This window comes from Hipposideros armiger, unplaced genomic scaffold (assembly GCF_001890085.2).
Source record: "Hipposideros armiger isolate ML-2016 unplaced genomic scaffold, ASM189008v1 scaffold_10, whole genome shotgun sequence".
NCBI lineage: Eukaryota > Metazoa > Chordata > Mammalia > Chiroptera > Hipposideridae > Hipposideros > Hipposideros armiger.
Window position 1 is genome coordinate 9,000,738 of NW_017731360.1, and position 12,583 is coordinate 9,013,320.

At 41.1% G+C, this 12,583-nt stretch overlaps 1 protein-coding gene across 1 annotated transcript in view; it reads right to left on the minus strand.

Annotated features, from left to right (window-relative positions):
• Positions 1–7,815: 7,815 nt before the first annotated feature.
• Positions 7,816–12,583, minus strand: part of YTHDF2 (YTH N6-methyladenosine RNA binding protein F2) — a 31,480-nt gene continuing 26,712 nt past the window's right edge. The window contains exon 5 of the mRNA XM_019660462.1: positions 7,816–11,684. Within this exon, the coding sequence (XP_019516007.1) occupies positions 11,661–11,684 (24 nt within the window). The 3' untranslated portion in view covers positions 7,816–11,660. The remainder of the gene's footprint in view (positions 11,685–12,583) is intronic.

The window sequence follows — 12,583 nt, forward strand, 5'->3', positions numbered from 1 at the left end:
GGAGAAATGAGATCACTCCGGGAGAGGATGAAACGAGGAGAGGCGAGGGCCTAGAGCTCAACCTTTAATGGCTACAGAGAGGAATAAGAGAAGCTGGCAAATGAAACCAAGAAGAGAGAGGCAGGTGACCAACTGGAGCGTGCAGGGTCACACAAGTAGGAAGGAGAATGTTTCGAGAAAGAATCATCTGAATTAAGTAAAAATGAAACTTGAAAGGTTTCCAGTGGACTTAGCAATATGGGAGGGATGGATGACATCAGTTGCTATAAAAATATAAGTGATGATTACTATTGTCTCAGCCCTAAGGAAGGAGGCTGTGTTTTAGGGACAGGTCTCAGGGATCCTCTAACAAGGCTCAGGATGCCAGAGACCTCACAGGGTATTCTAATCCTTTCCCCCTTTGAAGTCAGGATTTCTTGTCTTTGGAGAAAAGAAAAGCTGTCTGGGAAGATCTTTGGACACAGAGGGAAAGAATCTTGGATAACACACTCTTCAAGCATCAGAAAGGACATACGATTTAGCGAAGAAATCATACAAAGCTCCATAATTCATTCAACAACACATTTATTGAGACTTTGCTACTCACTTGACACTTAAATCTCAGTCCATTAACTATTTCTTGAGCCCCTACTGTGTGCATTCCATTAGTTAATTTCATAAGTCTTTCTTTTCATCAAAAACTCTCAGAAAGCAGAACTTTTTCTTTACCCTTTTATCTCCCACCAAACTGAGATAACCCAGACATCTTTGGTAATTCACCATTCTCACAAATTCCCATGAGTCCATTCCCTCTACCTAGAATGTCCTCCAACTGCATAAATCCTCCTTATTTTCAAGGCTCAGTCCAGATGTCACTTCCTCTGTGAACTTTCCCTAAATGCCTCAAGCTTAAAACTCCCTTCTCAGGGCTCCTAAGGGTCAGAATAGCACTTGTCTTTCTATATAAGTGTTGATTTCCGTGTGGGGATTCTGTCTCCCTGGCCCAGCTGTGCCTCTTCTTACAATTCCTAGTCCTTAAACCTAAATAGCTTAGATTTGTCAAAACTCAAGTTACCCTCTCCCCTGGTCAAAATAGGGTTCTGCCCCTAAACAGTGAACATCATCAAGGTGAGCTGACAACTCAGAAAATGCTTCTCTAGTGCCACCTCCTGGCTAGATGGGGCTTGACAGCTCCTGACTCAGCTTTCTATCCTTGTATGAACCTCAACTTGCATTCGTTTGTTCTATGCCAGGCTCAGAGTATACTGATGAGCAAGACAGACTCAGTTCCTGAGCTTAGGAAGTTTAGAATCTAGTGTAGAAGACAGTCTCAAATCTGAAGTCTGATGGAAGCTGTAATCCTAAATGTTTTGAGGCCACAGGAAAGGGGGCTTCTTCAGCCTGGCCGCCAGCCCAGCAGAGCCAACGCTGGGTTCCCATCCTGAATGGCCACCACCAGCCACCAGACTTCCAGAGGCGCTAGGCTCTTGTGAGCCCCTCTCCTCCTCCCCACCAAACCCCCCACACACACACACACACACAGACTAGGCAGGCTGCAGCAAGCAGAAGCAGTTGCGTTCTTTTATATCAAAAACAGCAAAAACACCAAAAAGGAACTTGAGCGCCTCCCTCTTTACCATCCAAGTCCCATGTGAGCCTTCCTGACATCCCACAACTGTGTGCCTTACACCAAGTGGCAAACAAACAAGCAGCCAGCAAAAAAAAAGAAGACAGGAAGGAAGGGTGGGAGGGAGGGAAGAAGAGAGGGGGCTTCTTTGCCTGTCCGAGGCTGCCATCCTAGAGGCCATGATTGGGGCAAGGCCTGAGCAGGACATTGCCCTCTTGTGGCTACCTGGGTTCTCACCTGGGAAGCGCATATGTGCCAGGCAGGTCCTCCACATTTTACTGTCTACACTGTCACCCATCACTTTTTCTTAAAGCTTACTGATAACAAAGAAAACCAGTACACACAACACTACAAAACAATTCAGTGTCTCTTTCGGTGCCTCTAAATGGCTGGGTCCTGGAATCCATGTCTTCTATTCTTGAAGCCCTAACATTAGAGCCACAGTGTTAGAGCTGGGAGAGAACTTCCTTCTTTCATTCATTCATTCATTCCATAAATACTTATTGAGCCCTATTAGGTGCCAGGCATTGTGTTAAATACGCGTGAACAAGAAAGGTCATGGTTACACTCATGACATTTTTGTTCTTTTGGGGGAGACAGGAAACAAAGCAAGTACACAACTTTTAAATATTTACTTATTTATTTTTAATAGGTGGTACAATATATGATTCAAAATACAAAAAGGTGCACAATGAAAAGCCTCCCACTGCTGGCCCTAGCTACCTAGTCCCCTCCATAGAGGCAAGCAATGTTATCCATTTCTTCTGTACCCACCCGGAGGTAACATATGCATGTACAAGCAAATATATTCTTTCCCCCCTTTACTATACAAATGGTGGTATTCTATACACTCTGTACTGCACCTTGGGGTTTTTTTTCCACTTAATATTATCTTAAGAAATCATTCTATATCAATACATAGATTTCTTTTTTACAGTTGTATGATATCCCATTGTATGAGTAGTGCATGATTTAAAATAATGTTACATTGTGATAAATGTTATGATGCAAACAGAAAATAAGTAGGCAGCTGAATTTTAAAATAACAAGGGAGTTCTGAGCTTGAAATACGGTGGTCAGGAAAGGTAGGTCACACTCAGGAAATGACACTGAAGTTGAGTCCTAAAAAATAAGAGGGAATCCACCAGGGGAACACAAGGAGGAAGAACGTGCAATCAAAACCAAGGGTTTGCCAAGGCAGGAATGAGCTTGGCAATTGGAGGGGCTGGGAACCACAGTGGCTGGAACCAGATGAGGTGGAGGAAGCGGAGCCAGGTGGTGAGGGGCTTTGTAGGCCAGGATGAAGGGCACAGGGGTGATTCTAAATGCAACGGGAAGCCACTGGACTGTTCAAGAGAGAAATGGGCATGCCCCGATTTCTATATTTGTAAAAAATAAAAAATAAAAACTTCACTTAGGCAGCTATGTGGAAGGTGGATTAAAGGACGAGTGGAAAGAGCTCAGCAAGGAAGCTGATGCACAGCCCAGGTAGGAGATAACAGCATGGAGAGAGGTGGCAGCTGGTATGAAAACACGCACAGCACTGGGATTTATTTTGGAAGTAGATGACAGGATTGGAGGTGGGTTAACCTCATACATCCTTTAGCCCAGTTCCCTCACTTCCCAAGATGACCAAGCCTAGTGACTTGCTTGTCACAGGTCAGAGAACTCCTTACTGATACATCCAGGCCTAGAAGCCAAGGTTTCTAACTCCTGGGTCAGTGTTCGATCACTCTAGGAAAGCAGGAGCTGGAATTTGAGAATAGAAACTGTATTTTTTTAATCCTGTTAACTAGTAATTACCAATACATTCCATTTTTAAAATTGTTTGACAGCCTTTATTAGCTTTTTTGACTCGCCTCTCTCCCAGAGTAGAAAGAGACAGATCTGGGGTGAGTGGAATCTCAGGTCCACCGCTGCCTACTGTAAGCCTGGAGTAAGGGAGACAGGCAGTGTAGGAGACAGGGATAGCAAATGTAAATAGGACAGTCAGGGGAGATCTCACTGGTAAGGTAACCCTGGCTGAAAACCTGAAGGAGGTGAAGGTTTGAGTGGGCCTTACAAGGGTAACCCAGGTGGAAGACACAGCTGAGGTGAAGGTCCTCGGACAGGAACCTGGCATATTTGAAGGGATGCTTGGAGGCCAAGGTGAGTGGAGTTAAGATATGTAAGAGAGAACAGTAAGATGGAAGTGGGAATGGAGAGCCAGATGGCATAAGTCTTTGTGAGCCGTCAAAGGCTTGACATGGGAGCCATGAGAGGTTGTGAGCTAAAAAGTGACATGACCTGTACATTTTCACAGGATCACTTTGCTGCTGTGTGGAGGACAGACTGTAGGAAGCAAAAGTGGAAGTAGAGCCCAGCTAAGAGATTGCTGCAGTCATCTAGGTGAGAGAGGATGATGAACTGGCCTATAGACACAGCCATAGAGAAGTGGTCAACCTATTAAGACTTTGACAAATACATGAGAAAAGGAGTCAAGCATTACTCCCAGGACCTGGCCTGAGAAACAAGAAAGACAAACGTGTTATTAAATGAGATGGGGCAGATGAGGAAGGGGTTTGGATTTGTAAGTGTTGGGTTCAAGACGCTAGGGAGACATCCAGCGAAGAGGCTGAGCCCGCTGCTGAGTATACCAGAGTTCAGGAGACAGACCTGGTCTGGATCCATTGGCAGATGGATGGTGTTTAAGGCCACAGGACTGGATGAAATCTAGCAAGTGTAGAGTCAACAACTGTGCCCTGGCTTACGCTGGCATCAAGAGGACAAAAAGCAGAAGAGGAACCAGTCAAGGAGACTAAGTAGGAACAATCAGTGAGATAAGAAAATCAGTAGGTATGCTGTGCAAAAACCCAAGTGAAGAAAGCCTATTGAGGCAACAGCAACAATGTCGTCACATGCTTTTTATAGGTCAAAGAAGCTGAGGACTGGTAATTACTAATGTGTGGTCACTAGTGACCTTGACAAGACCAGTTCCACTGGTATTGAGAAGATGAAAGTCAAGTGGGTTAAAGAGAATGGAGAAATGGAGCCAGTAAGTAACAGCTTAGCTTCCTCTTTAGGGTTTTTGCTGCAGAGCAATAGAGAAATGGGTGGTAACTGGTGGAAGAAATGGGAGATTTTACAGCGTTCGTATGTTGATGGAAATGATCCAATGGAGATAAAATTGGGATCTGGAAGACAGGGAGGTTTGATGGGGCCATTTTCTTGAGTTGGTGATAGACTGAGGTCTGGTGCACAAGTGGAGGTATTCTTTCTAGACAGAAACATGCGTAGTCCAAGGGCCCTGGTTCTCAAACTCTAAGGTTCATCAGAATCACCTGGAGCACTTATTAAAGCAGATTGCTGCCCGTGCCCATCCCCACACACTTCTGATTCAGTAAGTCTGAAGTGGGGCCCAATAATTTGCATTTCTGACAAGGTCCCCAGAAAAGCCTTCAAAAACAACTGACCTACAATTATGTGGAGTAGATATAGTGGAAGAGAGTCTGTGATGTTCCCTTCTGATTGTTTCAATTTTCTCAGTCAAGTAGGAAATCATTAACTAGAGTAAAGATGGGATACTAAGTGTTGTGAGATTTGAGGAAAGGGAGAAGGGATGAAACAGTTGTCTCCAGTAGGCGAGTGAACAGATGGGGAAATGTTCATAATTTCCCTAAGGTTAACTATCATGAATTTAAAATGAGACACTAGCTGAATGTCTTTCTCCAACCACTCTAAACTGCAGAGGCAGGTAGGTGGAGAGATATGTAAACAGGATTGTGGTTTGTCAAATGAGATGAAGTAAGGGCAAGGGAGTGAATACAAGGTGGGGAGGGAGATTATGCTGGACCATGGAATTTAAGCTGGTGGAGACATGATGCATGGTAAGGTATAATGAAAAGGTGACACACTTTCTCAAAAGTGGGTGCTTTCTTCTCAAAGCTTTACCCAACTTGTCTTCATCTCTCACCTATCTGGGCTTCTGTTAGCATGACTCTCTCTTCCAGCCTCAAACCCTTGTTTTTTCTCTGTAGCAGTCATCACCACCTGACAAATCTGTCTCTCCACCAGAATTGAAGTCCCACTGAAGGCAGGGGCTTTTCCTTTTCTGCTAATGCAGGCCTACAACTCTGCCTGGCATGTAGCAGCCTGCACCCACACTATCCTCCTTACCCAATCCTGGCCAGCTTACTCTTCAGCCACAGACCCAGGACATGTCCTATACTTGTGCATCAGAATGCCTTAATTTGGAACGGCATGCATCTAAAAACTGAGTTCCTAACTCTTCAAGTGGAGAGGCTTTGGGGAAGCAGTAATCTGTAAAAGTTTGGGTTTCAGTGCTTAAAAGGAACAAGATTAGAAGGACAGGCTTTTGCCAAATTGCTTTGATGACACAGACCCAGGCCCCTGGGGCGCTGCTAATGCCAAAATCCTAGAAGGCCGTCCACATAAGGTTGTCATAGAAGACCTGGGTCCTTTTTTAGCAGACCAAAATATTTCACAGAATTGCAAATTAAGGGGGGTGGGGGACCCCCCACATGGTTTGGTATTATTCCATTTTTGTAAATTAACTTTAAATTAGGTGGATATATATATATACATATATTTAGAAATACATACATGCTATATATACTGATTTTATGTATATATCATAAAGCAAGTTTTTTTTTAAAGGCTTAAAAGGATAGCAAATGTTTACCAAGGTGTAGACATTTTTTTATTCTATATATGTAATTGTACTGGTTGTTTTGCTTTTAATTAGAAAAGCATTAGTTACAAATGAATTTAAATCCCTGTAAAAATCATACAAATGGCTTCAGAGGTCATTTCCGCTTTCCAATGAAGAAATGTGTCACCGAGCAATCCCCTGACTTGCCCAACATCACACAGCTTGTTAATGATGGAACAGAGTACCCAGGAGTGAGAGCTGAGGCTGTGGAGGATGAAACGGCAAGGGGCTTGTGAGGTTTCCACCCAGATAAGGAAAAGCTAGGAAGAAAAATCCAGTATCAAAAGGGCAATCTTCTGAGGAGATAACCCTCTTCTCTTCTTATAAGCACCCTGTGTATCTCCCACCATTCCAAACGTTGTACAGTGAAATCCTTAAACTGAATTCTGAGAACAAGGATCTGATTCATTCCCCTTTCCCCCAATGCCCAACAATAGCACCAACAGGGGCTCACAAAATACAGGCTAAATGACTGAACAGATGAGTTACTCACATGCAAAACTGAACAAAGCAGCAAAATTGGGAGTTTCTTCAGGGAGCTTTCCTTTAAAGGGCAACTCTTCAGTAACTTTTTATGAGCACGTGAGCAGCGCCTATGGCCAGCAGGTGGGGCCGGAGTAATAGCTTTCCAACCTTTAAGCCAGCCACACTTGAGCATTTAAAAAGGTAGACGAAAGCAATAAGCATACATGACACAACCCCACCCCAACCCCCACCCCCAGCAGAATAGCACTAAATCTCATTTCCCTGTTCCTCAGGCGACCTGTAGCTCACCTGTGAAGGTAAGGGGTTTGGCACTGAAGAGGTTTGTGTGCAGATCCAAAAGCAATGGCAGACATGACCATCTTGAACCCACGGTTTCTCACGGTAAAATAGCCGCCTGATCAGGGTAGGAGAAAAGCATACCAAAAAAAACCCCCGAGAAGGTATGCAGAGCCGCCCCTGCAGGTTGCAAGGGGCTAGAGTTGGCGGGGGTTGCAGGAGTATGGAATCAGGTTAGCAGATTTGCACTCCAGCGGGCTCGAAGCCACAGCCCATCACGCGGCTGCAGGGACCACGCACATGCTGATCAGTCACTGAGCCCAGCAGGCTAGAGGAATCGGCGGCGCTGGGGTTGCGAAGTACCGTTCTATGTGCCCCCGAAGGTGGGACGAGAGAGTCAGTCCTGGAAACCAGGAAGCATAGCCCTGCAGGTTTGTGGGACCTTCTCCAATCCACTTAACCTTGCTGTGGGATGGCATATCCCACAGCAGTGTCAGCTTTCCATGTGCAAACCCAGCTGCTATAATAAGTATTACAGTTCCAAAGGTTTCTCAGGAGTAAGGAGTTGCAAACTATCAGATCTGAATCCTCGGGACACTTTCACTCTCACTTTCAGAAAAAAGGGTCCTACATTCGTGACACAGACCACACTTCAAATAAATCACTTTTCAAATAAAGGTCAAAATAAGTGGCAATATTCAAGCGCTTATTAGCTCAATAATGAAAAACAGAAAACTTTTAGTATATGACCATTTATTTTCTCACAGGTAGAAAAAGCTCTGAACCCCTAAAATAGTTTAGGTGGGGTAGAAACCAGGGCTTCCAATATTTTGGGTCTCTATTTACTAGGCTACAGGTAAAAATTATGGACAGGTGCAAACTAACGCACATTCATTGGGCCCACTCTAGGTGATTATGTCAAGTGAAAGCCCTCTCCATAGCTCCGTAAGATTCCTATATAGTGCCATAAAAGGAGAGGAAGAAATGAAGTGGTTATTTTGACTAGGCTAAATAATCCTCCATCTATTATCAGTAATAAAAATTCCACTTTATCTTGCCATTTAAAGAACTGCTTTAAAAAAACAAACCAAGGGGTGGTTTCTAAATGTTTTCCAATAAAAGGAACCTGGCTCCTTGGAGAAATGGGGCTGGGGCAGAGAAATTACAGAACTATCCAGGAACATTTTGTAGTACCAGAAAATAAGGTCTCCAAAAAACGTTGGGGGAAGTCAAAAGGACACAAGAGCCAACTTGAAGGCGCTCCCAATGGCCAAAGTTGGGACAATTTGAGCAACAAAATAAATGATAGCACTAACCCATGGAATAAATATTCCTGAGTCCATACTGATATAATTGAATAAATATATCAATCATTATCAATTATAATGAGGGGAAAACTCCTCATTACAGAACTCTGATTAGTCTCAATGTAGAAGAAATAATAGACAATAGTGAATTAACACTTGGCAAATGCCACTTGTTGCAGGCAATAACAATCCAGAGATGTCAAAATCAGTGAACCAAAGAACAATAGTTTTAAAGCATATCCCTGTTATTACAAAGGGAAAATCAGTAACTTTACAGTAGAGAAATCCAGCAGACACTACCTTAACCAATTGATCCAAGTTAACATCACCAGTAATAAGACATACGGACATCATATATCCTGATAATGCACTGAGGGCACATGACTTTTGTGCATTCTTGCCAAAAAAATAACTTCAATCTAATAGTAAGAAAATATCAGACAAATCTGAGGGGCATTCTATTAAATAACTGGCTAGTACTCTCCAAGCGTCAAAGTCATAAAAGGTGAAGATTAAAGAACTGACAGGCTCTTAGAGGCTACAACAACTTAAATACATGTGGGATCCTAAATCGGATACTGAGACAGGAAAAGAGGGACATTCCTTGGATAACTGGCACATCCAAATAAGGTCTGTAGATTAGTTAACAGTACTGTATCAATACTTACTGTTTGGAATAACTATACTATGGTTATGTAAAATGTTAAAATTTGAAGAAAGCTGAGTGAAGGGTACATGAGAACTCTGCATACTATTTTTGCAGAAGTCTAAAATTACTCCAAAATAAGTTTTCTTTAAAAAAATGAACATATTGGAGGACAATAGCCAATCAAATATAACTAAGATTAAATTGAATAAATGGAAGATTTATACATTTTGTTCATATTAAAGGTTTAAAATGCTTTGAATTGACGCTGATGGTATATAGTGAGATTGGTCAGTTTCCCCACATCTTCAACAAAGGAGAAAAGTAACCAAACATGGGTATTCAAAGTATTACATTCACAAATGACAACAGAACAAAACCATTAAGGACAAATAGTCAAAAGTCAACAATCTCCACTGGCCAAGTTGTCATTTAGCAAATAAAGAGAACTAGTTTAGATGCATTTTGGGGTCTTCACCAAACCGACTTTTGGACCAAACTCTTAGAATGAACATAATCCAATTTTTATACTACAAATAATGCCAATTGGTTTTTAGATTTTTAAAAAAAACACACAAATCCCACATTCTGACCACCCCCAACACTCAGGGAGAATAAGGTGAGCAATTCCTTAGGGTCTCCAATTCTTAAGGTCAGTCTGCATCCAAAGTCACACCAGTATTTTCTACAGATGTGAAAAGACTGGGAAGCATTGGCTTAAATTAAACTAACATTTCAAATTGCAAAAAGGCATCTTGAATGATCTCATATCCACAACCTGAACACAAGGTAGGAAAATCTATGTAAAATTGCTTTTGAATTTGTGTTTTCTCTGGATATTTTCCCTTTTGAAGGTGAAATACCAAACAATTAAACGCATGGGAGTCCTCGAAAGTCACAAAAATTTTAGCTAAAATTGAAAACACTAAATGTTACATTTCTAATTTGGAGACTGGGCATCTCCAAACTGATGAAAACACAAAGGACTCCCCAATTTGGGAGGGATGTATTTTATAAAGCTTGACAAATAGGAAGGAATATCTAGGTATGCTGTACTGTGCCTCAGATAGAAAGAGTTCTCAACTTGAAGTATCAACTATCATGGTAATTAGAAATCAGCACTTATTAATTTTACCACACACCCTTGATTTAGTAGCCTGGGCTGTGTAGACTAGGATGAATAAAGTCATTTGCGGGCAAACACTGTTCAGAACCCATTTTCAGAACCCTTTCTTATGTAAGTTTTCACACATTTAACTACCTTTCCAACACTGGGACATCTTAGGGCTAAAAATCTTTAAGGCAGAGGAGCCCCAAACCTTAGAAGATAAACAAGGGTGAATAAAATACCATTATGGTTACATGGTTCGTGAAGATCCAAGCCCACTGGAATTTATTCTTGGAGCTACATCCATGTGGAATCCAGTCTACATAAGCCATATTTCAGATTAAACACTTACATCCTTGATACTGGGCTCTCTTTTGCACACAAGAATCTGGCCAGGTTTCTGTAGAGTTAGCACAGTGCCTGGCACCTAATAAGCACTCACAATCAAGTATTTATTGAATGACTTAGCAGTGGCTCTACCTTCTCTGGGAGGTATCCATAAATAAAGCATTATAAATTGTGGCCCACCTTTGCAAAGGTCATGGTTATCTAGCTCTGGGTACAAAAAACAAGCCTGAACTATTTCATCTCAGCAAACTTTCTAAAAATAGTTTCCACCTCATTAAAACTCCTTACATTCTAAATCTTTCATAAAATATACCAGACTCAAATAATACTAATAAATGGTAGTAAAAGTGATGCTCAACAGGATCTCACGTTTATTGAGAAGTGATTAATGGTAAAAAGAAAGGCAATGCCCTTTCCTCATTTGCTGAACAAGAAACTGAAGAAACATTCACTACACGTTTTACAATATTTTTCTCTTCCAAAATGCATTTCTGTAAACAAGTTTTTACCACTGTTCTTAGCTGTGAAATCAAATTAATCCTGACTTAATCAGTATAATGTACAAGAACAGAACATTTCTTAGGACTCCTAGTACTTTACTTTGAGTAACAAAGGGTAAGAGAAAATGAACCACCCTTAAAGACACAACCTTGGGTAACACTGTTAAATTCTCCAAGACAAAAATTCTTCATGAAATTGTTCTTCTAGTTCGGAAGGGAAAAACCAAATTCCCACTTTCTGGGGTGGAGGCCCATACCTTCAAAACTCAGGTGTTCTCCAAGTGCAAATGTCAAAATGGGAGGAGGAAAGGGTTTAAAAATTAGAGAAAACTGTATGCACTTACGGACTTTAAAATCCGAAAAACATAGTAAAAAGACAAAGAAAAAAAAGCATTATGCTCTGAAATCACAACCAAAGCCAAAATAAAAAGGGACATTTTTCATCTAAACTATCTAGAGGGATTTTTTGTTTAGTTTTTTCTTTTTCTTTTTTTTTCTTTTTCCAGTTAAGTCCTATGTCTTTTGTGAAATTCCAATACTTAAACTGTAAGTCTGCCATCGTCTCTGAAGTCAATGAAATTAAGAAAAAAGTCCTAATTCTCTTGAAGGTCATTTTTTTCCTCTTAGAATATGCAGATGAAACCGTTGCTGCAGTCTGTGAAGAACTGCCCTTTATTTTCCACGACCTTGACGTTCCTGGAGGTTAAAAAAAAAATTGAAATGATTAAAATTTATTCGAGTATGCTTAAGAATTAAAACTTCAAAAAATAACTCAATATAAATTTAATTTCTGCTAAACAGAGTATTCCCTACCAATAAAAATGTTTACTTCTTATATTTTAAATGTAAGTAGTAACACTCAAGCATCCCAATTAATTATTACAAAATTATTTTTCTTTGACTTTTAAATTAATTTAAATTAATTTAATACAAAATTATTTTTCTTTGACTTTAAAATTTCTTATATGATTTGTTTTCCTATTACAGTTGCTTTAGGCTAATACTTAATTGTCAGTTCCCCCAAATATAGGCCTATGGAAAGAACTCAAACATCCATCTATAGCCTGAAGAAGGGAAGCAATATACACATACACACACACACACACAGTATAGTATACATAAAAAAAAAAACACCTAACAGTACTAGAGTCATCCCACACTAGTCTCAGAGCCTTAGACATATTCATAAGCCTCAATTTTCTTTTTTGTAAAGTGAGGATATGTATCTCAGAGGGCTGTGGGAGAATTAATGAGCTGACATATAGAACAGAAAGCTCTTAGTCCACAGCAGGCAAGAAAATCATACTCTTCCCCTAGAGAGCTTAAAATCCAGAGATTTTATAACTGATTGCAATACCTAAGTATACCCTGAAATAAATCTAAATGCTTTTTTTTTTTTTTAAGATTTTTATTGGGGAATTGGGGGAAGGGGGACAGACAAGTTGCTGTCCTTTTGTTCTTCAGTCTAGTTGTGGAGGACGTTGCTTCACTGGCCCAAGGTGGCACCATCATTGCGCTCTTCCCCGGGCGAGGCGATCAGTCGCCGGCTTCTGGACGGCCGCTCAAGGCAGCTGCTGGCCGCTCACGCTGGCTGC